The sequence below is a fragment of the Phyllostomus discolor genome, chromosome 8 (assembly GCF_004126475.2).
Source record: "Phyllostomus discolor isolate MPI-MPIP mPhyDis1 chromosome 8, mPhyDis1.pri.v3, whole genome shotgun sequence".
Lineage (NCBI taxonomy): Eukaryota > Metazoa > Chordata > Mammalia > Chiroptera > Phyllostomidae > Phyllostomus > Phyllostomus discolor.
This window is the reverse complement of record NC_040910.2, coordinates 96,295,908-96,320,068: the sequence shown is the minus strand read 5'-3', so window position 1 is coordinate 96,320,068 and position 24,161 is coordinate 96,295,908. Positions and strand designations below refer to the sequence as shown.

Below are 24,161 nucleotides of genomic sequence, written 5' to 3'. Positions count from 1 at the left end.
ATGATTCTCTCCCTCCCCATCTTTCTGAAAATAAAATGTTTTTTTAAAGTAAGAAAACACAAAATAATAAATGGCCTAAACAAAATAAGAGAAACAAATACATGTTTCTCTGTCTCATGTAAAGAGGCCTGGATGTAGCTTCATAGCATTCGGTCCTGGTTTCTCCTATCTTCTTGTTCTGTCTTCTTCAAGATAAGATTCCACCTCGTAACATAAGAAGGCTGCTTGGGCTCCAGTCATTACATATTCCCCCAGAAGCGCCCATCTTTTCCCTTTAATAACACTTTTCAGAAGTCCCACGTGACACTCTGCTTAGATCCCACTGGGCAGGCCTTAGTAGCATAGCTGCAGGAGAATCTCAGGACGGTCTTTCTTCTTGGTAACGATGTGCCCAACCGAAAACAGGACGCTGGCGCTAAGGAGGAAGAGTGGGGTGGGTACTAGGGGACACGTAGCAATCTCTGCCACGGCCCTAAGAGAGGAAGAAGCATTGCGGGTCCCAGGATTACTAGCAGGTCAGGGTCTGGGAGCTCCCAGGAGCACCTTGGGTAGGGGAGCGGAGCCAAGGCCAGCCTGGATTCTAAGTAGGGGAGTGAGTCAGAACAGGTGTTTGGAGAGGTGGGGGAGCCAGTAAAGAAACCACAAGGGTGAGTTCAGAAGAGTGCTCCCTCCTTTCTGTTCTCCCACCTCCTTTCCTCTTGGCCCCATTCCTCAGTCCCTGCCTTGGGCTGGCTTGTGGCCCCTTGGGGTCTTTCAGCGCTGGTGGGTAACTCAGGACTAACACAGCTTCAACCACCAAACACTTTCTAGGCCAAAGTCTTAACTATGGGAGTGACCTCAGGCACAGGTACTTGGGACAACCGGGACAGCCAGGCAGGTCCCAGGCAGGGAGACCCTGCGACTCTTGGTCTGGAATTGCCAGGTTGCAGTCCATCCTGGTGAGCGATGGAGAACAGCTTCCACCCCGGGTGCTGATGGTGACCGATAGGCACTGGAGTCCTGGAGCACTGGCTTTAGAATGACTTTGAGGCCAAGCCCCAGCTCAGCAGAAAGGAGCTGTGATGGATCGGCGACGCCTGCGCGGTTGCTGGGTTGGATGCCTGGGCCCACTCACCTCGTGCTTGTCTCACGCATTCCGGTGTCGCGGTGGTGCGTGGGTGCCTGGCGATTTTTGGTCATTTAAAGGCAGCTGTCTATTTCACACTGAAGAAGGGGGTGTGGTCTGAGGATACACGGGTATTGGTTCCCTCTGCAGGAGAAGCCCTGCAGCCTGTTGTCAGGAGGGGCTGCAGCCAGGGGCCTGGCTTTGGTCAGATGGTCCAGTGTTTGAGCGACAACTGAGGCTAAGGGGTCAGACCCATCCTGAGGGGGTGGCTTGAAAGCGGAAAGCAGAGTGGAGAGAGCCCGAGGTCTCAGGAGGGGAGAGGTTGAAGCAGCCTTGGCCTTGGGGAGGGGGCTGCTTCCTCAACCGCCTGCCTCACCTGTCAGTTCAGCCGAATTCATGACATTTTGCAGTGTTCGCACATGCTGACAGCTGCCACCCCAAAGGCCTAGGGTCCTGCCTGGATCAGTGACCTGGGCCAGTGCAGGAATGAGTCCAGGGCCCTGTCCACCTGCTCCTCCAGCCCACCCAAATGGTGGAGACCCCCAGAGCCCGCACCCACCCAGGAGGGGCCGGCCCTGGGCTTGTGCTCCACCGTGGTCTCTCCTGAGTTCTGCTTTTCCTGGCCCAGTTCTCGCAGGGAAGGAGCCTCCCTCCAGAGCCCCCATGACCTTCGGGGTGGGGATTCCAGTCAGCGCCCCCGCAGTGAGACCATGGAGCCCGTGGCTTCGGTACGGACGTAAATGCCAGGGCTCTTTCCTCTTCAGTTTGTTCCTCGCCCCTCTTCCAGAAATGCCCTCCTGGGAGCCCTGGTGGCCCCTGGCGTGGTAGACCAGCACTACCGTGGCCCCGGCGCATTGCTTCCGGTTGGGTTCCAGAATGGAGCCCACCCGGTGAGCAATGGCCAGTTCCTCACTAGTGGGCAGCCTGACCTTGAAATGCCAAGACAGGACGGTTGGCTTTCCAGGCGCCATGACAGAACCACGGGCCCCGCGCCCAGGCCCTGCAGCCGCGAGTTCCAGCACTTTAAAGCAAAATGCGCCCTCCCAACGTAACAGACGGCTCCTCCCGACACTGCAGCCCCGCACCTCTGCTTCCTGACCAGCCCCCTGACCTGCGTGCCCCTCCAGCCCAGCCTCGTCTCCAGGGGCTACCCTGGCACAGACTGGACCCGAAGCCAGACTTTAAGTCACAAACCAGTCCTCCTGTGGCCAGCCCACTCCTCTGCCAGCTGGCCCTTTGTGCGCGTGGGGTTTATCCTCTCTTTGAGTATTAAAGGCAAGCTTAGTCAGGAAAGCATATCTGCTACTTTAAAAGATGGAAAAGCAAAACTTGGCAGTGCATCCCAAAGCCGGCCCGAGGGTAGTCAGGGCTGTGGGAGGGCCGTGCCGCCTCGCCCCTCCCTCTCCATGGAAAATCAGGAGCCGACGCTATTCCCAGATGGAAGCAGAGCATGGTGCCTAATAGGCACTTAATAAATGTTTGCAGAAATGAATTGGAACAATCTGAATTGACAGGAATTGCAGGTTTCACTTTCGATTAGCTTTCCATGCCTCTTGAAGCTCTTTTGCATAAATAAAGGGCAGTGTGACTGACCGAGCTCTCGGCCCTGCTCGGTGAAGCCCGGGGTGCGGTGTTCTCTGGGGGCCGGGAGACTGAGTTCCAGCCCCTGGCTTGCTGGGACAGGAAGGCCACCTCCGCACCTCGGTTTTCCCCTCTGTCAGATGGGGCTATTGGCTCTTGTCCTTCCCCCATCCTTGCAGGATAGTGAGAAGGCCTGGGACCAGGGATGCCTGGGGCTTTGGAAAAGGGTGGCGTCGTGTCCAAGGAGGGAGACCCGTGCAGGAGCAGAGGGCCCAGCCAGCGCCGTCAGGGCAGCAGGGAGGGAGGCTGTGGCTGCGGCTCCGCGCTTGTTCTCTGTGGGCTGTGCGGTGCTCGCCAGATCCCAGCTACCCCGGCACGGCCGTCCTCACTCCCTTCTCACCGTGCAGGTGCCTGTACGCCCACCGGCTCACAAAGTCTGCCATAAGCCTGCCAGCGGGAATGCAACCACCTTTTTCCCAACCCTTTAGTTTTCATTTCTATCAGCAAACACAAGTGAAAGGTCACAGCCTAAAAATACAAAAACATAAATTGCTCAGTGTGAAATTATAGGCAGGCCTGAGGGATGGGCAGCTTGTGCCCTCCGGGACAGAGGAGGACAGACCAGAAGGCGGAGGTGTGGCCCCACCCCTCCTCATCCCCCTGCCAGAAGGACTGGAGGAGTCCTGGTCAGCTGAGTCCAGGTCAGCTCATTCCCCTGCGCCCAGAGACCTCCCCCACGGGGTCACCCCACTGCTCTGTGTTCCTTCATTGATGAGGAGGGGTGGGGGGATTGGGACAAGAGCGTGTTCCCTGCAGTGCAGGGAAGGGTCACAGGGCCTGCCCGGCTGGTCCCCATGATGCGTTCCTGCCTGCTCTGACGGGCGTGCAGCGTGAGCACGGGGCAGGAGTTCCGCTGCCTCTACCTGGAGAGCTTTCAGGAAGGGGCGACAGACACTGTAGGGGTTTTGAAGCACAAATAGAGGTTCGCCCCACAGACGATGAGGGGAGGGTGTTCCACGCCAAGGGATCGGCAGGCTTCCAGGGACGGAAGCACGGCCTGTCTTCGCCCACCTTGCGTTCCTGCCTCTGTTGACTCCATGTGCCCCATCTGGGCAGAGGCTGTCCTGTAACCTTGGCTGGGAAGGCCAGACAACAGACTGCGGCATTGGGAAGCTGATCCCACTTCTTTCCAGATCCCGGGAAACCCAGCCACACACTCTGTGGACCAGCAGTGCTGACCTGGCCCTGCCATAGGAAGTTGGGCCCTGCTGGGGCCTGTGCCAGTGCCGCCGCGCTGGGCCGGTGGGCTCTCGGTCCCTCCCTTTGGAGGCGGAGACCTGGCCCAGATGCGCCCATCGCAGGGAGCAGAGCACTGGCTGCACCTCCTCAGTGTCAGCCCTGCCGCCCGCTCTGAGCCTGAGCCGGTGTCTGGCCGAGCCCAGTGGACTCCTGACTTCGCAGGGGAGCCTCTGAGGCCAGCCCTGAGCGGTGCCCACTTAGGGCCCTGCAGGCTTTCCTCCTCTGACCTCTGGCACCAGCCTTGAATGCGCTAGGATTCAGGAATAAGGAGAGGCAGCTTCTCCCCGCGCCGCCTGGCATGTCTAGCCCACTTCCACTCACCCGCCCTTTGCTCGCTGGGCACCCAGGTGTTCCGCACCTGCTGGGGCACAGGCCTCGCCCTAGATGCTGGGAACACGGCGGTGAACCAGAGAGATGTGCCGCTGCCTTTGTGGGCACTTGTCGGGCAGAGGAGCAAACAGGATCCCGCTCGATGGAAGGACCCACGGCGGCCCCTCCAGTGGGGCTCTTTCTGGAAGGGCTGGGAGGAGCCGGAGGAGCCCGGGCAGCGTGTCACCACGGGGCATCAGACATCACCGATGCAGCTGCCGGCTCCAGGGCTCGCGTCCGAACCTGCGGTCACCGCGTCCAGGCCCTCCCGGAGCCCCTGGGAGCCTCTTGCCCCCTGTCACCACATCACCCCACCAGCCCTAGAGCTCGCACTGCAGATAAAACACACCCTTATCACTCACCAGCGAATTGTAAATGTTATCTATTAAAGCACTTCGGATGTAAAATGTCATGTAAATTAATAGGACTTTAGAATAGGAATGCACCAAAGGGAGTTCTCAGCTCCGCTACTGTTATTACCTTGAGCAATAATAATAAAAATAGAAATAAAAGTTATCATTCCACTTACTGAGCACATTACCGAGTGCCAGACAACCGTGCCGAGCACCCAGCAAATTTCGCAGCCGCCCGACAAGGAGGTGTCTTAAGTGTGTATACAGCGGAGGGTGAGGCCAGGAGGGAAGGCGTGGGGCTTGTCTTGGGTGGCAGCGCCACCAGGGAGTGTGGAGAGGGGCTCTTGACCCCCTTGCTTTTAACCTCGGTCGTGTACGCTTTCCTTTCACCTCTCTGGGCCTGGAGTTCGCCCGTCTCTTAGGTGGGACGAGCGAGGTCTCCCTGCAGAGGAGCAGCGAGGGCCACCCCCACCGAGATGCTGCGGCAGGCCCCTCGGCCACGGGAAGTGCTCCAGTGGTCGCTGCTGTTACTCTCATCAGTGCAATGACGAGCTTCCTCACCATCTTACTTCACAGGAGGGGAAGCAGGCCCAGAGCTTCCACCATGCGTCCTGGCAACTAACTGTTGAGAAGTTTTAAATACACCTGTGCTGGTGGCCCTGAGCACGCAGAGCCCCTCCCCCACCACTCCGTGCTCCTTCCCAAGGTTCCCTGCCCGTCCAGGGCCCACCGGCGGTGCCCAGGACGCCAGCGGTCTGTCACTCAGCACCTGGGACATCCCCTCTCGGGAGACAGGAAGTGGTGGAGTCCGCATTGGCCACAGAGGGGACTTGTGGTCACAGACGCTGGCTTACTCACTGAGCTGGTGATGGGGGCGAGGTGGGGACCTGTGGTCTTTCAGGAAAAAGTCTGATGCTCCCCAAGCTTGGGCGTTTCCTGTCCTGGTCCACAGAGGCGGGCGCCTCAGGACCGGCGCTGGGGCCTTGCTGCCACACTCAGAGTTAAGTGGCTCCGCAGGAGACTCTTCGGGGAGGAATCAGAGTGTTGACTCTTTCCCTGGCAGCTCAGCACCTGAAATCGGGGGAACAGGGAGAAATGTGGAAACTGTCTGGCCAGAGAGCACCACAAGGACCAATGATCAGACCCAGGGTTTGTTCTTACACCCGTTGGCGGTTGGTGGGAGACTGGTTAAAAAGCAGACACTGCAGTTTTTATGAGGAGTCGGGGGAGGAGGGACAGTGCTGTAAGGAAAGGGAAATTCTCCAAGTGGTTTGTCAGTGTTTTCATAGAAGCTACAGCCTGGAATCCCTTCACTTGGAAGGCCTTGGTCTCCGAGAGACAGGCAGGAGTCTGTTCTGTGGGCACACGCACGGTGTCCCTGGGTTACCCAGGGCAGCAAGGGCCGACGTTGCAATGAACTTCCTGTGGCCATTCTCTCTTTGAGGTCTTGCTGGACAGTGTCTTTATCAGGCCAGAAGCAGTGCCAGAGCCCTGGCCAGCACTCCAGAGGAACCTTGCCTCGTCCCCAAGGCCCTGGGTGGTCAAGTCAAGCCTCAGGGAAGCTGGAGCTCTCCAGGGTCCCTGCCGCCAACTCAGTGGGTAGAGACTAAAAAGCATGTTGAGGGACCTGTGTCTTGGTCATGTGCGTGTGCCAGGGCCCGGCTTGGTAATTTTTTTTTTTTTTTTATGGAATTGAGTTATGGTGAGAGCTCCGAGGACTAGGTCAAGGGCAGAGCCATGGGAATACCTTCATTCCTTTCCTTTTGCTTCCTTGATCTTAGAGACAAAAGAATTAGAATACTTCTCTGCTTGCTAAGCTCTGAGAAGACCCTACAGCAGACATGGGAAGGGGCCCAGCTCCCAGCTCAGCGGGTCAGAGGCAGGTCCACCCCTTCCCCCGGGGAAAGTGAGCCACAGCCTCCCGCAGCCCAGGGTCCTGCTGATAGTTAAGCGGTTATCTGTCCTTCCCAAAGCGTTGGTTTGTGTGCAGCTGGTCCCGCAGATGGACCCCCCCCCCCACCCTTTCCCATCAGGGGTGGGTAGTGATTGTAAGTTCCATGAAGGCAGAGACTGTGTATGTCCAGTTCTCAATCCCAGTGATTAGAACAGTGCCTGGCACATGCTGGGTACTCAGTAAATATTTGTTGAGAGGGCAGGGGGCTGGCGAAGGGTCTGGAGTCATGGAGCTCCCTGCAGAAGGTCCAGGTGGTTGGGGTACTGTGGGCTCCAGCTCTCTGCTGTGAGGTAGAAAGGCCCGGGGAGAAGAAAAGGAGGAAGCTTGCAGGGCCCGAGTCCCCAGAGAGAGCGCTCTGCTTCCTCCCCCCAGAAGAGCCCCAGGACAGAACAGGCAGTCCCTAAAACCGAGTTCTCAGCTCCGCCTGCGCTTCTGGCATTCCCCGGGGAGCTTTGAAAGTTTCTGCTGTCCTGGCTGTACCGCAGAGTGAGCATTTCAGCATCTCTGAGGTCCAGGCATCAGGATTTTTCAAGCTCCCGAGGGATCTCAGTGTGCAGCCAGGTTTAGAACGGGCTGAGGAGTTGCCGTGGGGGTCGGTCGGTGGCGGCCAGGAGCAGCGTCGGTGAGTGAAGGTGCTCGCTCTCCAGGGGGCCATGAGGCAGCTCTGAGTGCCTCCTGCTCTCCCGTCTCCCTCCACAGCCCTTGGCTGCACGCTGTGAGCTGGAGCCAGGCCAGGATGAGACTGGGGCCGTCGCCCAGCTGCAGGGTCAGTCCCCAAGAGCAGATCGGAAGCTGCAAGGTGCCAAGTCAGGGTGGGGGGCTGGCCTCACCCCACTCTGGCCCTCAGGGCACGGTGGCGGCAGGCACTCCGCAGGCACCCCGAGCACCTCCAAGTCAGAAGGAATCTGGGCAAATGCACACCTTGCATTCCTGGCGCCACACCCTCGGTCTGCACTCACCCCTTCTGGGAATTTATTTTCTTTTGTTTCCAGACGATGCTCCCTGATTTCCTGTTTTATGCTCTGCAACCCCTTTCATCCAAACAGAGGCTCCCTGACAATAAAGCATCATAAAACCTCACAAGGTTGTTATAACAGTGTACCTTCCCTTCATCCCCATGGAAATGTCTGAAGATTATATATTATCTAAACATTAAGCCAAACAGCAGTTGCATCACAAGTATGTCTTTGGGGTGGTGTCTGCGCCATGCCTCTGCTGTAGGCGCCAGTGCCCCGGGGGCTCGTGGCCCTGGAACCTGCCACCTTCCGTGAGAACAGGGAGGGCGGGAATCAGGCCCTCGCCGTGGAGCTCCCCCTGCCCTTGCCCAGCAGACACGGCCTTCTCCTCGGCCTCTCCGCCCCCCTCTCCAGGGGGACACTAGCCAGACTCCGGATGACTGTCATTTTCCCAGCGGAGGGCCAGGCATTTGCAGCCCTCCCTCTGCGGCCGCCCGGCCCCAGCAGCGGCTCCCACCTCTCCCCTTGTCCCGGGGTCTCCACGGGCAGGGTGGCGTTGGTGTCTTGGGTGGATGTCGGACGTGCTTCTCAAGAGGAAATCAGATTTCTGTTTTGAATGCCAGGAACCTGGGGTGGGAGGGCGTGTGTGTGTGTTTTGTTCTTTCCACGTAGACATCTGTCTGCTTCCTTCTACGCTGAATTTGACAGCTCGACCCTGGACCGGTGTCCCTTTGGTTATCAGCTGCCCCTCTCCAGGCCCTGTGTTCCGCTCTGGGCCCCTGGGCCTTTCCTCTCCAGACACGCGCCATTCCGAGTTTCCTCCTCTCGCCCCCTTGCATCCGCTGCCCTCTCTCCTGCACAGAGGACAAAAGCTGTGGACTTTCTGTTAAAAAACTAGCCCGGTCACACCGGGCAGGCCTGCCCAGGAATCAGGAAAGGTCCTGGGGCAGCCAGGTGGCAGGTAGTAGCATTTCTAAACTCTTTCAGGACATGTTTCTTCCATCCTGGGTGACCAGCTTCTTCTGGTTGCTTATTTTTGAGTATTCGGAGTCAGTGAAACAGCATCAGGTTTCCAGCCAAGAACGGGGGAACCACCTATAGAAATTCCTGGTGGGGGGATGCCGCGGGTGCTGGAGAAGGGGGCAGGGAGTGCTGGAAGCAATGACAACACAGGAAAAAGGGTCTTTCCCAATGAACCATTTGGGATGGTGATGCCCAGTACTTACAAGAGTTTCGTAAAGCTTCCCCTGAAATCACAGCCGGTCAGAGCCAGAAAGACCCAAGAATTCCCTCGTCTCCTCTTTTTGTGAGCGGCTCGGAGGGGCCCTCGGACACACCCGAAGTGCATCCAAGCAGCAGCCACGCCAGAGCGTGCCCGGCCGTGCGCTGCCGGCAGCACCTTCTCACACCCAGGAGGGGAGAGGGTGCAAAGCAAGAGGCACATGACCCTGCACCCCACATTGGGCAGGACCACAACTCCCTCTCAGCACTTACCAAAAACTAAAGCACCCCAGGCTTCCTCTAAATCAGGGATTCTCTGCCCCCACTGCACAGCAGAATCCTCTGGAAGGCCTTTAAAAAATAGAGATGCTGGACTACCTGCTCCTGTGTGTGTTGCCGAAGCCCCCGGCCAGGATGGAGACCTACTGCCCTGAGTGGGGACAGCAGCGGCTCTCCCAGGGGACCGGTCACCTCCCTAGTCTCAGGAGGACCATTCCTTCCACAGGGTTGCCAGGTGACTGCCCCAAGTGGGACATGTGGCTCAGCCCCTGCCCTAGAAGAATGTGTCACCCAGGCAGAGAAATAAGACGGGCGTGTAAAAAATAACCGTGCTTTGGGAGAGGCGACACCAGTGGGTGCCACAGGAAATAACGAGTAGGTGCAGCAGCACGTGACTCTCAAAAGAACCAACGTGCCGTTGACTTCTAATTCGCAGTGACGTCCAGAAAAAGGCCCCATCCACTGCCAGTGGGGCGGTGGCAGCTTCCACGTCGATGAGCTGCCGACCCCAGAGGTGTGCACACACCAGCCTAGTGACAGAGGGACGTAGGTCTGTCATGTTCTTGTACAGAAAGACAGGTTCATCACTTGGCCAGGTTACCACTCTTAGAGCTGAACAGAGAAGAACGTATGTTCTAATTCGAGCTTCGGAAATTGGGCGCCACTAAAAGGACATCGTGAAGTTGGGATGTGATAAAGGGTCACAGATCACTGCCCCACAGGCAGAGGCCTGGCCGCCCCTTCATGCACTGGCCGGGCAGGCCGTGTTGAGGAGGGGCCCCTCTCCACATTCCCAGCAGCAGACGGGGGATGGCCAGCTCCCACTCGGAGCAGTGGGGTGCTAGGGCAGCTGTGGGCATTTGTGGACCAGGGTGCACTCGGGGACCAGGGCCCTCTGCCACAGCTTCGCTTTGCACCTCAGCCCAGTGAGAAGCCCTGAGCCCTGCAGACCCTCTGCCTAGCTCCCCGTGGTCTTTCCCTGAACCCCCTGTCCAGGCGGTTCTCTCCTTGACAGCCCAGATACCCTGTCCCTGTCCCTTCAGAAATAAAATAAGAGGGGTTTCCTGGGGAGCTAGACTGCCTCAGGTGACTCCTGGCCCCTCGGGGCCTGGGGGGAGATGCTGCAAACACGACCAGGAGCCAGTTGGCTGCTCCTCTTTGCTCCTCCAGACCCAGCCGGGGAAGGTGCCTTTCCACTGGGCACACGAGCTGGGCCCCGGCCTGGGCCATGCTTCTCTGGCCCCTGACAGCCCCCAGCTGGGGCAGCCCCACCCCCGATGCACAGGCACACGCACGCACACCTTTCCTGGTTCTGGGCTTGCCCATCCCCTGCAAGGCCAGCCACCAAGGAGAGCCCTCGGGTCCTGGAAATAGCATCAAGGGCTTATCTTCCAGGTAACTTGGACAGCAGCACATTTGGGGTGACCAGTGGGCCTCAGGTGGATGGTAGGGAGCTGGTGACAGACCGGCCATGGGGTAGGGGCTGTGGCCCTGTGCTGTGAGCATGAGGGCTGTGGGCCCCCTTGCTGCAGGAGAAGACTGGGTGGCTCTCCTCCCCCAGCCCTGCTTCTCCCACCTGTCACTGTGTTCAGCCCTGCGACAGTTGAGATTAAATTCCAGTCCTCGGCAGTGCGATGCTCCATCTCCAGCAGGAGCCTTTATCTGAGATTAAGGATAACGGATTTCCTTGGCTCCCGTTCTCCCCTTTCCTCCTTCTCTTGGACTATTTGTCCAAAATGTGCTTAACTCCAGAAGATGGACTTTTTGTTAACAGTCTTTTTATTGACTCAATGCCCCTCTCCCAGTTTTGCCTCGCCACTGCCCCCCCCCCCCAACACACACACACTCACACCCACACTCCCACAACCGCCGCCGCCGCCTCCTCCTTGCACTTCCTGGAGAACCTTCCACTTCAACTCCCTGTGAGAGAGTGCCCAGGAATAACTCCATCTTCCTTCTCTCCTTGCCTGCTTCCTCTAGGACCCCCTCTCCCCGCCCCCCCCCCCCCCACCTGCAGGGAGCCTGGTTAACTGAGAACTGGGACAGGGAGAAATAACTTGACTTCTTCCTTATTCTCCTTCAGCACATTCCGCAGCACCCACATCTTCCGAAACCTAGCTGCTGCCTGGAAGAAATGGGGAGAGGACTTGGTGGGGGCGCCCCTTCCTTGGTGTTCGGCAGGGGGAGGGAGCAGCCTGCAGGCCTGCGCGTGTCGTGTGGTCTTCCCGGGAGCTGGGAGACCCCCTCCGGCAGCCAGGGTCCACCACGTGCGTTTATTTCACCTGGATCTTTCTTTTTCCCCCTTCAACAGCCCTATTACCATATTTAAATGCAAGTATGTCTCTTTTCATTGGCATTTTAAGTAGCTTAGCCTGACCTTCTTAGAGTAGTTCGTTTCCTTTTGAACTTCTTTCCTCCCAGTAGTTTGTGTAGCTAGGACGGTAGTCTTAGAGTTTAGTGGGCTTCTAGTTTCCTGTTTGGGGGTGCCTCTCCTCTCCTCCCCTGCTCCCTGCCGTCCGTGCTGCATGTCTCCACCTCTGTCCTTGCGGAGTCCTGATGCGGGAGGCTCGGGCTGAAGCCGGCGGCTCTGGGGGGATGTCGGTTATGCACTGCCAGCTCCGGCACACCATTGGAAACCACACTCGCTGGAAATGGGACCAGGGGTCACCCTCCAGGTGTCTGCCTGGACGGAGAGGTGTTTGTTCACGGGTGGGAGTGTATCTGTGTGTCCCAGCTCATGGCTGCGTGTGCACATGCTAGCGGCCCAGGGAAGCCCAGGGGAGGGGACTCACCCCCCTCTTCCTTTCCCTGGGGCGCACTGGGTCACCCTGTCCTTCTGACTTTTAGTCCCATTGCTGGGATGGCCTTGCCACCTCGTGCGTTCCTATCAGCAGACAGCACACGCACTGATCGGGAAGCTTTCCGATAGCACAGGGGCTTGGCCAAGACCCCTAGGCGACCCTGCAGCGCCGGCTGCAGCAGGCACAGTGGAGCGCAGACAGAAGAGCCAGATCTAAGTCCCACCCCTGTGCCTCGGGAGGCTGGAACACAGAGAGAAAGCCGCAGGGCTCCCCGCCCAGTGGGTCCCGCAGCCCCACACTGGCTCCCACAGCTGGCTTCATGTGCACTCGGCCCACCCCACCCCCAGGTGTTTCACCTCAGGCCTGGGGTGGCAACGCCGCTGAGGTTGACCAAGTCTCCAGTACAGATGGCCGGGCAAACCCACAGAGCCTTTGGAGAACAGCTCGAGTTCCGCTGTCTCCTGGCCAAGGCGCCTTTTCTCATGCTGGTCCCATCTCAATCCCGTGCCTGTTGTCTGTGGCTCAGGCCCACCGCTTCCTTCCGGCAGCCCAGCTGCGCTGGTCCTGCCCCGGCGGCATCCTGGGGAACTCCAGGCGCAAAGGCAGCAGGGAGCCCGCCCCGGCTTTCAAGAGGCATGCCTCCTAATCCTCTGCCTTCTAGAACCCATTTCCCGGGTGACAAATGCGCAAGCATCACACACCCCCAGATGTGCTGTGCCTTCTAGAAGCCTGAAAGCCACTGATCTGTGTCCTCCCTGCCCCCAAAAGCTGACCCTTGGAGATGCCTTCCCATCTCCATCTGTGTGTGGAGGGCAGGGGGCTCGGCCTGCGGGACAGGGCTGTCCTGGGCTCTCTGCAGGGTCCCCCCTTGACTCCGCTCCTGTCTCTCCACCAGGCTTCCCTGCAGCAGCTTACGGACCAGTGGCGGCGGCGGCAGTGGCGGCGGCGAGAGGATCAGGTAGGAAGGTGTATGGGACAGGCGGCTCCCAGGCATGCCCCAGTGTGCAGGGGAAGGTGAAGGCCCTGTTGGATCTGTGCGGCTGCGTCTGTCCACTACTCTCACCACCGCCCGGGGGGTGGGGACAGGGAGGCTCGGGCCAGGCCCTGCCAGCCACCCAGGGCACCCCCAGCCGGGGTCAGTCACAGGACTTCAAACCCAGGGTAGATTATTACTCTGTCTCTGGAAAAAAAAAAAAGAAAAGAAAAATGAATTGCTTTTTGACTTTGCACAGCCCCTTCCCCTGACAGCCAGCTTCAGGGCACCTGTGGTCATTTCCCTCCTTGGCTTTTGCTGGTTCACAAGGCTTCCTTCCTCGGGCCTTGGGCATGGCCAGAGGAGGTCCAGGTTGTCGAAGGGAAGCTCAGAGCCCATCCACACGTTCCCCGCCTTGGAGGCCACCAGTCCTCTCCGCTCCCACTGCCCCTGGCAGGTGGGCCTGCTAGTCCAGCTGAACCCCAGAGCCCCAGAGGCCAAGAGGGTGGCCAGCCCTGATCTCGGCAAATGAGCTGCTATTTCCTAAAGTCCCTGTTGCCTCTCAGACACTCTCAGCAGAGATAAGGGCTTCTGGACTCTGCTGCCAAGGGAGGCGAGGTTTTCTGTCCCATGAGGTTGCCCAGTCCCTTAGTCTCCAAATCCAGCCTTCCAGGAGGTCTGGAACCCCTCACGTGAGGTGGGAGCATTTTCCCAGCAGCACTGTGGGGTCGGGCCTTTGTCACTCCCTGACCCCCAGATGCTCACAGCCTTTCTCAGCAAGCAGGGCTCCTGCGGGGTGCTGGGCCCCCAGGGAGGCCTCCTGGCCTGCCCCCTCCGTAGCCACCCAGAGGCCCCTCTCCCCCTAAGGCGCGGTTTGCAGCTGTCCCCCACCCTGCAGACAGGGCGCTGAGCATCAGGGAGGGACTAGTTTGATGTAACAGGGCTCCGAGGAGGGCGGGGGGGGGGGGGGGGGTTGCTGGGGAGGGGACCAGGAAGTGGGGCATGAAAAAAGCCCAGGGGGCAAATGCCAACACCCAAACCCTCTGTGACAAGAGACTGGCACAGCAAGGCCCATTGGAAACGTCAGTGAAAGTCCGTTCCATGCAAACTGGCGCTGCCTCAAGCTACAAAGGATCCGCTCCTGTGAATCACCCCCTGGGGTGTATTTGGAGGGGCCGGGGAGTGCTCAGGGGCGGCTGAGGGGCAGCTCGCCAGAGCGCCGGGCGGACTGGCCGGCAGGCCTAGACAGCTGGGCGCCCTTCCTCAGCGTCCACCTGCCCTGGCGGCCTCCAAGGGCCGCCCCGCCCTCTGGCCAGTGTCCCTCGGTGCCCCGCCCGGGGGGCAGGGTGCACACTGCCTCGGTCACCCTGCCCCACTGGCTGTTTAACTCGAGTGCTTTATGAACGAGCCCCCGTCCTACCCGTGTCTGGTGGGAGGGGATGGCGAAGAGAAACGCTGGGATTTTTGAGTGTTACTGGTTTTGTTTTCTCCGTTCAGTTTCTTTCTTATTATGACTTGGATTATGAAACTAAACTTTAACCTGAAATTAACCCTGCCTCTCTCCCCGCCCCCACTCCCCCCGACTTCATGGCAAGTTTAAAGGGCAGCATGGGGTTCTTTGTGAGCCCAGCAGTCTCCTGTTGTCTGGGCCCCCTTCCGCCCCCTCCCCTCTCACAGGCCCCCACAGCCAGGCGGGAGCTCCACCCACACCCCTAACCCTAACCCCAAAAGGTCAGAGCCATCTCCAACCACACATTTTTTTTTCAGGATCAGTGGTGTTTTATTTGTAGCCATTTCCATCGGGAGCGAAGTCTCCCATAGGCCGTCCTGGGTCAGCCATGCTCATCGCTGCACTGTTAGTGAATGCTATTCAGGAGTGTGTGCCCAGACCACCTGCCCACACCAGCCTGCCAGAGCAAGGAGTAAATCCTCAACGCCGAGGTGCTGCCCCCGCCCCCAGGGGGCAGGCTCATCCAGGAAGCTACAGGCGCCCCGCAGTGCTGCCTGGGGTCAGGGGCTGGGGGCGTGCCCCAGGGCAATGGCTAGACCATTCCTGCGAGAGTCAGGGCAGCCCCCACCCCCTCCCTCCCTTTGGATCTGGAGCAGGCTTACAAGGTTGGGGAGGGAACATCTCGGCCTTTCTCTCTTTTGGTGAATTTTGGCCTGTGAAGACTGTCCCCTCCCTCTTCTAGAAAATGATCTGGCCTCCTGGCAGGGTGGCCCTTTTATTGACCTGTTTGTAGTGGCCCCTTGGTGGCACTTCAGCACGGATGGGAGAAGGCCACACAGCCTAGTTGGGGGTATGCATCAGCCCAGGCCAGCACGTGCTTACCAGGGGCTGAAGGTTCTACCTTCACCCACCCCTGCAGCCCAGCAGCCTGTCCAAGCATCCAGTCCCCAGGTCAGGTGCACTCCCTCATCGGGAGCAGCTGGTGCAGGGAGACTCTGGGGAGTACCAGCCTTGAGCTTGGTGCCTACTGGATGTGGCAGATCGACTCAAAACAGCAGGCAAGGCGGCCTCTGCCTCCCCCCCCACCCCAGGGCTTTCAGGCGTGGGTCAGGGATTAGCCATCGCACAAAAGGCCCTTTTTTGTCTTGCATTTTTGTCCAGCCCCACAGTTTTGTTTGGGTTCTTTTTTCTTTCATTGTGAGTTACTGGAGCACCTGCTAAGGGCCGTGGGGGTGGGAAGCTGCTTTGATTTTGTTCCGGTTGGCAACTCGCATCCGTCAGGGCTCCGGTGTCAGGGTAGGAGGTCCGGGGGGGCCTTGAGCTCTGCACCCACCTCAGCCAACTCCTCCGGGCCAGCCTGCCCACCTTTTCCTAAGTCACCCAGGGCCTGAGGGGAGCAGGGCGCAGGGCCCCCCACCAGGGAGGGCCCTGCCAACTCCTAGATAACTTCACTATCAGTGGTCACTTTTCTTTTACCTTCACCTGGCAGTTTAAAACGTCATCTTTGCTTGTGCTCAGTCGAGAGTTTGTTTGTTTATTTTGATCGTGTTCATCCAGTTCCAGCAGCCCCATCACGCCCCTCCCAAACCTCAGCCCCGTTCAGCCAGTGACTCCCCACCACGGGTGAGGGCAGTGGTTCAGGTTTCCAGGCGAGGTGATTTCTGGGTGCCATCACGGGGGGCGGTCCGTGTGTCAGTCTCAGAGCTTCGGAGCCCCCCGCCCTCCCCCCGCCCATCTCTGGCCCCAGCCAGGACCCCTTACTGTACTTTACACTTGCCAGCTTTGTGCCCACGCAGCAGCGTGGGCTCCTGACGGTGGGGGCGAGTGTGAGAGTCATGTTTCTGTTCTTTTCTCTTGCTTGGTTGGGGCTGCGGTGAGAGAGTGTCTCTGAGGCATACTTTCCCGCCTCTCTTACACTAGGATCTGCACACCTCCTCTCAAACACTCTTCTGAACACGCTCAGCGGGAAGGTTTGTCCACACCTATTAATCCTCTCTCAGTGTCCAGCTTCCTGTTAGTACCAGCTGGTTTGCATGTTTTTGCTTGTTCAGATGAAACAGTTCAAGAAACAAACTCATATCCAACTCTCGAGAAATGTCTTTTTTTTGTACTTTCGTTTTTGATTTTTTTTTTATTAGTTACAACTCCAAAACACCTGTTGTCCAGTAAAACATTTCACACCCCCTGCCTGTTCTTAGATTGTATGTATCTGTGGGACTGAACTAAATGCATGCACTGTAGTCGATGTACTGGTAGCTGTAGCTGTTAGTTGTAGAACATGCATTGTCGAGTTGATATTACAGGGCCTCCGACAGCACGGCCTGGCGGTCTGCAGGGTAGCGTGGGGGGCCAGCGGGAGAAGGGGCTCCATTTTCAATGTCGCCCAGGGGCTTGGATCCATGTTCTCGCCATCAGCCACCACCACCTCCCCCTCACTCCCTGCTCCCCCAGTCCAGAGCTGGGTCACCACCCTCCCTCCTGAGGCCTCTGTGGTAGGGCCAACCACAGGGAAAGAGAACGGAACCAGGGTTGGAAGGAGTCTGCACGTTCCTCCTTGTTCTTGTCTTCCTCGTGCGGTTCTTGAACACAGCAGATCTTTGCTTATGGCTTCGGGGCTCCCAGCAAGGCTCCTTCGAGCCCTCTGCTCCTCTGCTGGCTCCCATTCAGCCCTTCAAGGAGATGGGCAGTCCAGCAGCCCATCCCATGCAGCCTCCTCCCTGGGCTGCAGGGGAAATGAGACCTGGTGGGGACCGGGGTAAAGACCCACAGATCCTCAGTCTGCAGACAGGGAACGCTTTTCGTCCCGAACAAGGTCGGCACTGGTTCTCGCGGTTGGTGAGGGTGAAGGAGAAGCCTGGAGATGAGCCCCCCCAAGGGGTGGGACCAGTGAGTGAGACTGGTGACAACGGAGATTACTGGCGTGGCTGGGGAGGGTGGGGGCAGGGCTGTAGCTGTCAGAGTTGCTCTCCTCCCGCTCCCCGGGGAGCTTCCCAGTCCTGCTGCCCTCGCCCCAGCTCAGGCACACGTGCCAGCAGTCGATTTTGGACACACTGTCGTCCCCGTGTTTGTGGTGACGAGCCATAAAGGAGTGCCGGAGGCCTCTCAGAGCTTTCGGAGATGTCCCTAATCTGTGATGGAGGACAGAAGTCCAGGAAGTCACGGAGTCCGTGCAGCCCCCGTGAGCGTGACGTGACAGAAAGAAACGGCAGCTCCATGGGGAGGTCGGTGGCAGTCTGGGTCACCAGGGACTGGATGCGAGCAGGCCAGTCGGCCGCAGACCGAGGGCCCCGAGGCCCAGGAAGGAAGTCTGGGAGGTGCCATCCTCCTGGCTTGGCCTTCCTGGGGCGGGCGTGGGGGTGGGGGAGGGCGCGGAGAGAAGGCCTGGAACTGTGAGGCTTCCGGGTGGCTGAAGCTGCAGATGGACCCAGGCTGGGGAGCAGGAGAAGAGGGTGGGGACAGAAGGCAGAGGGAGCAGGAAGTCTCCCTGACTGACCTAAGTCCTAAGTCTGGCTCTGCCGAGAAAAGGGCTTAGCTGTCCTGTGGGTGGACATTCTAAGCGTTTCCGTTCCAACGGGTCAAATGAGCAAAGTAAAACTCAAATCGGGGGTAGAATAGTTGAACTTGAGCCGTAAAAGAAAATGCTTTGAGGAGGAGGGTGTATCTCACAAGGCAGGCATGCCCGCCCCTCCCACCAGTCTCAGGGCGTTTCCCACTTCCCGGCGACATCCTTCGCCTGACACGCATTCAGGGCCGAGGGGTGTGGACCACAGCATCCCCCACACACTCCAGCAGCTGCTGGAGGGATCCGGGGATGGTTTGCACCAGCTGCAGCCTATGCTTTAGGGTTCCCGGGTGTTGCTTTCAACAAGCACACGTTGAAGGTCTGGTCTGTGCCAAGCACCATGGAATGTGTAGGCAGGGAACGCATCTTCCCTTCGGTGGTCTGAGAACCCAGATCCTTCCCCCAAAGCTCTGTTTCTGGCTCTGTCGGCCTCACTAAACACAGGAGAATGGATCAGTGTGCTGCCTTCACTTCTGAAGACAGTGTTCCCGCACTTCCGTCAGCCCAGTTCAGGGTCGGTGGGCGGGCAGCTGCTGTGAAGCCATCTCTGCTTTCCCACCCACCTCCCTTGCTCCAGCAGCAAGCATTCTCTGGGGGCTGAGGCCCCGAGATGGCCCATCTGTGGGCAGTGTCATGCGGACCCCCCCTCACCGGGATAGACCCACGTGGAGCAGACCCAGCACAGTAGCCCCGAGGGAGAGCAGGTCTGTGACTCCTTAGGACCAGCTGCGGCAACCAGCCAGACCTCCCTGAAAGACCTTTTCTGAACACGCGTCTCCCGGTCCACTGCCTTGAGTTCTGAGGGTGGGCGCCTTGTTTTTCAGTTTGTCATTAAAATCCTCCTTTCTGGGAGAGCCAGGATTTTCCCCTTAAAGCGTCCGGCATTGGATTTCAGGAGCCCCAGTGAATTTATAATAATGTGCAAAGCCACCCGGCCACTGACCTCGGCTTCATTCATTTTCCAAGGGCTTTCGGACCAACCCTGTTGAGGATAAAATACATCAGCTCTAATCAATAATTTTGTAATAGAAATACCATGCACTTGATAAATCAACTCGAGTGCAATTAGTGACTGGCCTTGAAGTCCAGACCTAAGTATAAGCTAATCCTAAAGTGCATGGAGTGGGGGAACGGTGACGGCCCCTTAAACCAGTAGCCCTGGTTTTGGTGGGTGACACCCGTCCGTGCCTGCCCCCCGAGCTGGCTGGGCCCCACTCCCTGCTGCCTCTGGCTGGAGGTGGGGCAGGAAGTGCAGTGGTGCCTTTGGGAGCTCCATAAGAGTATGGAGGGCACAACAGAGAGGGCCAGAGGGACCCCCTCCTTGCACCCTGGCCTGGGTGGGAGCACGGCAGTCTGGGGAGCCCCAAAGGTTGCAGAAACCCCCATGTCGGTTGGTGAGAGTCATCAAAGGGACACATGCCTCGGTGCACTTGGTTCCTTACGTTCCTTCAGCTCTTAGGCTGTCGTGTGTGATGGCGACTACCCCATGAGACAGGCAAGAAGGCGGAAGATTGGGGCCTGGTTTCACATGTTTGTTTGTTTTCATGAGAAGGCTGCTCTGCAGAACGGTCGTATGACTTACCCAAAGTCACACAGCTGGTCACCTGAGGAGCAAGGCTTTGGCCAAGGATAGAGAGCCCTGGACTTGAACCCCTTGGTCTTGGCCTCTCCTAAGTGACCCTGTGGAGGAGCCGTGTCTGTTCACACAGGACTCACCTGCCGCCTGGGCACTGTGCACATGCAGGAACACAGGATGTCTCAGCTGCCGGCACTGTGTCTGCCGGGGACTCAGGCTCTAAGACCTCACAGCCCGCCTTTCAGATGTAGATTTCCGGACTGGTCCCAGGGCACGTCTGCCATGGAGTTTAATTCAGCGGATGTTTATTACGTGTGTAACAACAGTGATTATTATGTGCAGCCCGCACTATCCTAGGCTTCAGATCAGAGTCCACGGGGCTGTGTCAGAAACCTGGCTCAGCATGGTTGCCTATGATAGGGGATTTATGGCTGGACATTTTGGAAGCTCCCAAGAAGAGTGGGCTTCAGGTGTGGGTTGTTCGGGGCTCTCGTCCTGCCATTCTCTTCACTTTGCCCTCCTTCTCATTTCAATATCGTTATGTTGGCTTTCCTACGGTGGCAGAATGGCTGCAACAGTTTTCTGCTTCACACCACTCTGTGCAGAAGAAGGGGGCAGATGGTCCACAGTTCAGGCAAAAATCCAGCTGCTTGGCTAAGGCAGAGCGAATCGCTGAAGATGGGATCCGTCCTCCTCCAAACAAACTGCAGAGCTGTTGCAGTGCGGGAGAAGGATGGGTTTCCAAAGAACGAGGCTTTGACAAGAAGGGGAAGGGAGAATGATGCTGGATAGGCAAGCGGTGAATGCCCACCACCTTCCTAGAAGTTCATAGACGAAGACAGAGCACAGCCCCTGCCCTCAGGGCCTCTCCACCTAGTGTGGGACTAACAGGTACTCACAGCCTGACGCCATAAGCCCACCAACAGAAGGAGCACAGGAGAAGAAGTGACTGGCTTTGTCTGGGAAGTCAGGGAAGGTATCACAAGCAAGAGCAATTTTCCAATAGGAGCTCCCCAAGGGACCATGGAGAACAGCATGTGCAAAGCCACCAGAACCGAGACCAGTAGAGTAAACTTGAAACCCTGCAAATGGTTCACCCTGGCCAGAGGATAAAATGCAGTAGGGGCCAGGACGTGGGAATGTAGATGGCGAGCTGGGCAGAGCCAGGGCGGGGGGCCCTGGTGCCGTGGTAGGGAGCCTTGATTCACACGGGCAATGGGCAACCAGGTCGTGGCATCAGCTGTGTGTCAAACAAACCTTGACATCAGTGTCCAGGGTAGATTAGAGAGGTGGCACTGAGGGCAAGAGGACATGTGACAGTTCACGTGCATTGTAAACACTCCGTAAAGGTTCACATGTAGCTGCCCGGTGAGATGCCGCAGGCCTTTTGCTCTTCTCCATTAGCGAATTAATTCTGGGCTCAGCATCACGCTGGAGGCTGAGGTGGGATGTGGAATTCCAGGGAATGGTTTTTGCCTTCAAGAAGCTCCTGGTCTTTTGGGGAGGGCACAGCACACGATCGACTTCGGAGCCGGTCTTCAGTGAGACTGGGTTTTGCCAGGTCAGAGAGCACTCAGCAGGCAGGAAGTTCAGACGTGAGGCGAGACTTGAAGTGGACCCTAAGGGTTTGGATTGGGAGGCAAGAGGACACTTGTGGTGAGAGAACTTGGATAAAAGGGTGGCGATGGGATGAGCAGACCAGTGGTGGGGTGACAAGCTGGTAGAGGCTTGAAGAGGTAGAGACAGGCTAGATTCTAGGACACTCTGAGCCAGGTCGACCTATCCTAGTCCTGGGAAGGAGCGGTTTGTATTCTTTATGGCAGCGGAGCTTAATAAGGACAGAACCAGCTAAGGAGTATCAGCCTGGCAGCTGCCCCACAGAGCACAGCCTGACCCCGGATCCCCTGGATGGGGTGGGTTTGTGGCCTGAACGAGGGGAGGGGAGCAAGGCAGCAAGGAGGGCATTCCGAGCCCCCCCTCGGTTTCCTGTGACTCCCCTTTGCTTCTACAACAAGGTGTCACACATTTCTCCTTGGGGCTATCGGTTCCCACCCCTGCGCCTTTATGGCAGCCACTGCCCCATCCTCCCAGCCCACCCATTGCCCTCTGTCCTTGTCTTTGCTCCGCTGAGATCCGAGTCAGACTGCCTGGAAACCACCCCTTATTAACCCTGCCTGGGACGTTCGCTCTAGCTCTTCAACACAGGCTTGCACCCTCTTCCTTCTGATTGGCGAGTTTTCCTGAACGAAGGGCGGGGTTTGGAATCCTTGGAAGATGTTTTGACTGTATCTCAGAGTGGTGCCTGCCTTCTCCAGCAGTAGAAACTGTCCTCTAGGAGGCAAAGTCAGCCTCGTTGTAAGTATAGGTGAATAATTAGTATGCAATTAGAGAAAGCAGAAAATAAAGGAGCCCTTTGTTCCTGAGTGCTAATTAATATTAATAAAAAGGTCTCCCCTTTCTAGCTTGGGATCCCGCAGAATAGGGGGCAGGCAAACAATGCTTCCAAACAGTCACAATTGGCTGCTGGGATGAAATCTGCCAGGATGAGAGCACCACGATGAAGTCCACTCCACAGCGTGGATGGGAGGCTTCCAGCCAGCACCTCAAAGTTCACGCCCACCTGAGAGACTCCGTGAGAGAAGTGTACCTTGGAAGTGGTCGGTAGATTGCTAGAGACACTTTCCAGCTGATTTTAATAAAAAATAATGATAACACTAATACATTGACGGTAATTCACACGGATTATGCATGAGCCAAGTACTGCACCAAGCCCTCCTGCCTTGTCCTGTGAAACTCTCATAGCCCTGTGAGAACTGGGCACCGTCACTCCCATTTTAAAGATTCGAAAACTGTGGCCTCCATAGCTGGTTTGAGGCAGCACAGACAGGCTTTGCATCTAGGTCTGTCTCATCAGGTCTGTGCTCTGGGCCACTGTCAGCAGATGTCCCGTCACACCAGGCCTCTGGTGCCTGAGCAAAGCTCTGCGTCTTTAAAACCCACACTCAACAGAACACTGCCACTGCCCTCAACTCGGTCCTCCACATCCTTGGGGGAGGAGAGTCCAAAGTCATATATAAGAGGCCTCGGGAAGCATCTGTGTATGTGTGTGGCGGGGGGGGGGGGGGTTTGTTTTGCACCTGCTTCTGCTGGTGCAGACTTCACGTCATGATTCTGTCTGACTTTGGCTGACATTTCTAATCTGACTTCCGGTCCCCGACTCCTTTCAGACAAAGGAGGCCTGGAGGAGGTGTGGTCAGGTAACAGGGAGCCAGCCTGAAGGTAATTATTTGAAAGGAGCCTTTAGCTAAAACAAGACCGAAGGAAGTTAGCCGCTGTCCAAAAGAAATTAGGTGATGGAGCAAGGCAGAGCCTCTTTGGGCAGGACAGACCATCTCCAGAGAGATGTCAGCATCCCTTCCTGTGAGCTGGGAGGACTGAATCTGGAAGGTCATTGAGAAGCCCCGCCCTGGGAGGGGATTGGCTGCCCAGTTGCTGGGGCTTTGCTTTGGGCCAACGGCTGGGGAAGGGCGTGGCCAGAGGCGGGAGCAGTGGGCTCCTCAGCCAATCATCCTGGAGAGAGGCTGGGCTCCTGGTACCATAGCAACCAGGAGCAGGGGCTCATTTGTTTTGTAGATGAGTAATTACTTCGCAATTAGAGAAAGCTAAAAATAAAGGGGCCCTTTGTTCCTGGTTACTTATTAATATTAATAAAATGATCTGTCCAGGTCTGTGGTAAACAATTAATGCAAACCCGTGTGCCTGTGGCAGAGCCCACTGTGGACAGCAAAGGCTGCCCAAACCCCCGTCCCCTTCTCTTTCTGGAAATTAATTCTGCCTGTGACCTAAGGAGAGTTGGTTTTCCTGGCCTTGCAGGGAAGAAGAAAGGCTCAGCCTCACAGACACCTGGGACCCAGAAGGCCCAGGAGTCAGGGGGTCAGTTAGGCACTGCCCCAGGCGGAAGGGTCTGGCAATGACAACCCAGCCCCAGAGATAAGACCAGAAACAGCAGCAAAACCAGAAAATGTGAGCTGACGTTGGAGGAAGCCCCTTGTCCACTTTTGCTGCGTATTCGTGGCCATGGTATTCGACTTTCTGGATCTAGATTGTTCAGCTGCAGGTATATAAAGCAGTATTTCACCTCCCACTGAGGTAGCTCCAGAGATTGTGGTGTCTCCGTTCTCAGCGGGCTTGAAGAGAAACAAACCAGGCTTGGAAAGGCACACGGTGTCGGGGATTGGCCCCACACCTTCCTGTGCCCTGGCTTTGGGGGTGGAAACAGCTCAGAGGCTTCCCTTACATCCCTTCCCCTTCCGAGGGGGAGGAGTGCCTTGTGGGTTACTCAGATAAGGATGATGAGCAGCAGCTGTAAGGGGAGTGGGGAAAAGGAAAGGAGAAAAGAGCCTAGAAGGAAGAGTGGGGAATCAGAAGACTTGGCTCCAGCCCAGCTTCTGCCACTGACAAGCTGGGCAATTTTGCAGGGGGGCAAAGGATTTCAGACTAGAGGGTCCTTGGGGACCATTCAGCTCTATAGCTCTGTATTGCTTCTGTTACCGAAGCTCTCCCTCCCTTGTCATTGGGATGAAGGGGTGACAGTTCAGTGCCTTAAGAGTTCAGAGGAATGAGTAGAGAGAAAATCCAGGACTTCTAAGTGATGAAGCAGTGTGGTGTGGATGCACTGGAAA

The 24,161-nt window shown here is 57.4% G+C and overlaps 1 protein-coding gene across 8 annotated transcripts in view; it reads left to right on the top strand.

The window, feature by feature from the left end:
- Positions 1-24,161, top strand: part of MSI2 (musashi RNA binding protein 2) — a 372,306-nt gene that overhangs the window by 329,568 nt on the left and 18,577 nt on the right. For 6 of the 8 annotated variants that reach the window (XM_036033697.1, XM_036033696.1, XM_036033692.1 and 3 more), the window contains 2 exons: positions 11,429-11,452; positions 12,814-12,876. In XM_036033697.1, coding sequence (XP_035889590.1) covers positions 11,429-11,452; positions 12,814-12,876 — 87 coding nt within the window. The remainder of the gene's footprint in view (positions 1-11,428; positions 11,453-12,813; positions 12,877-24,161) is intronic. The other 2 variants (XM_028520391.2, XM_036033695.1) reach the window with 1 other exon arrangement.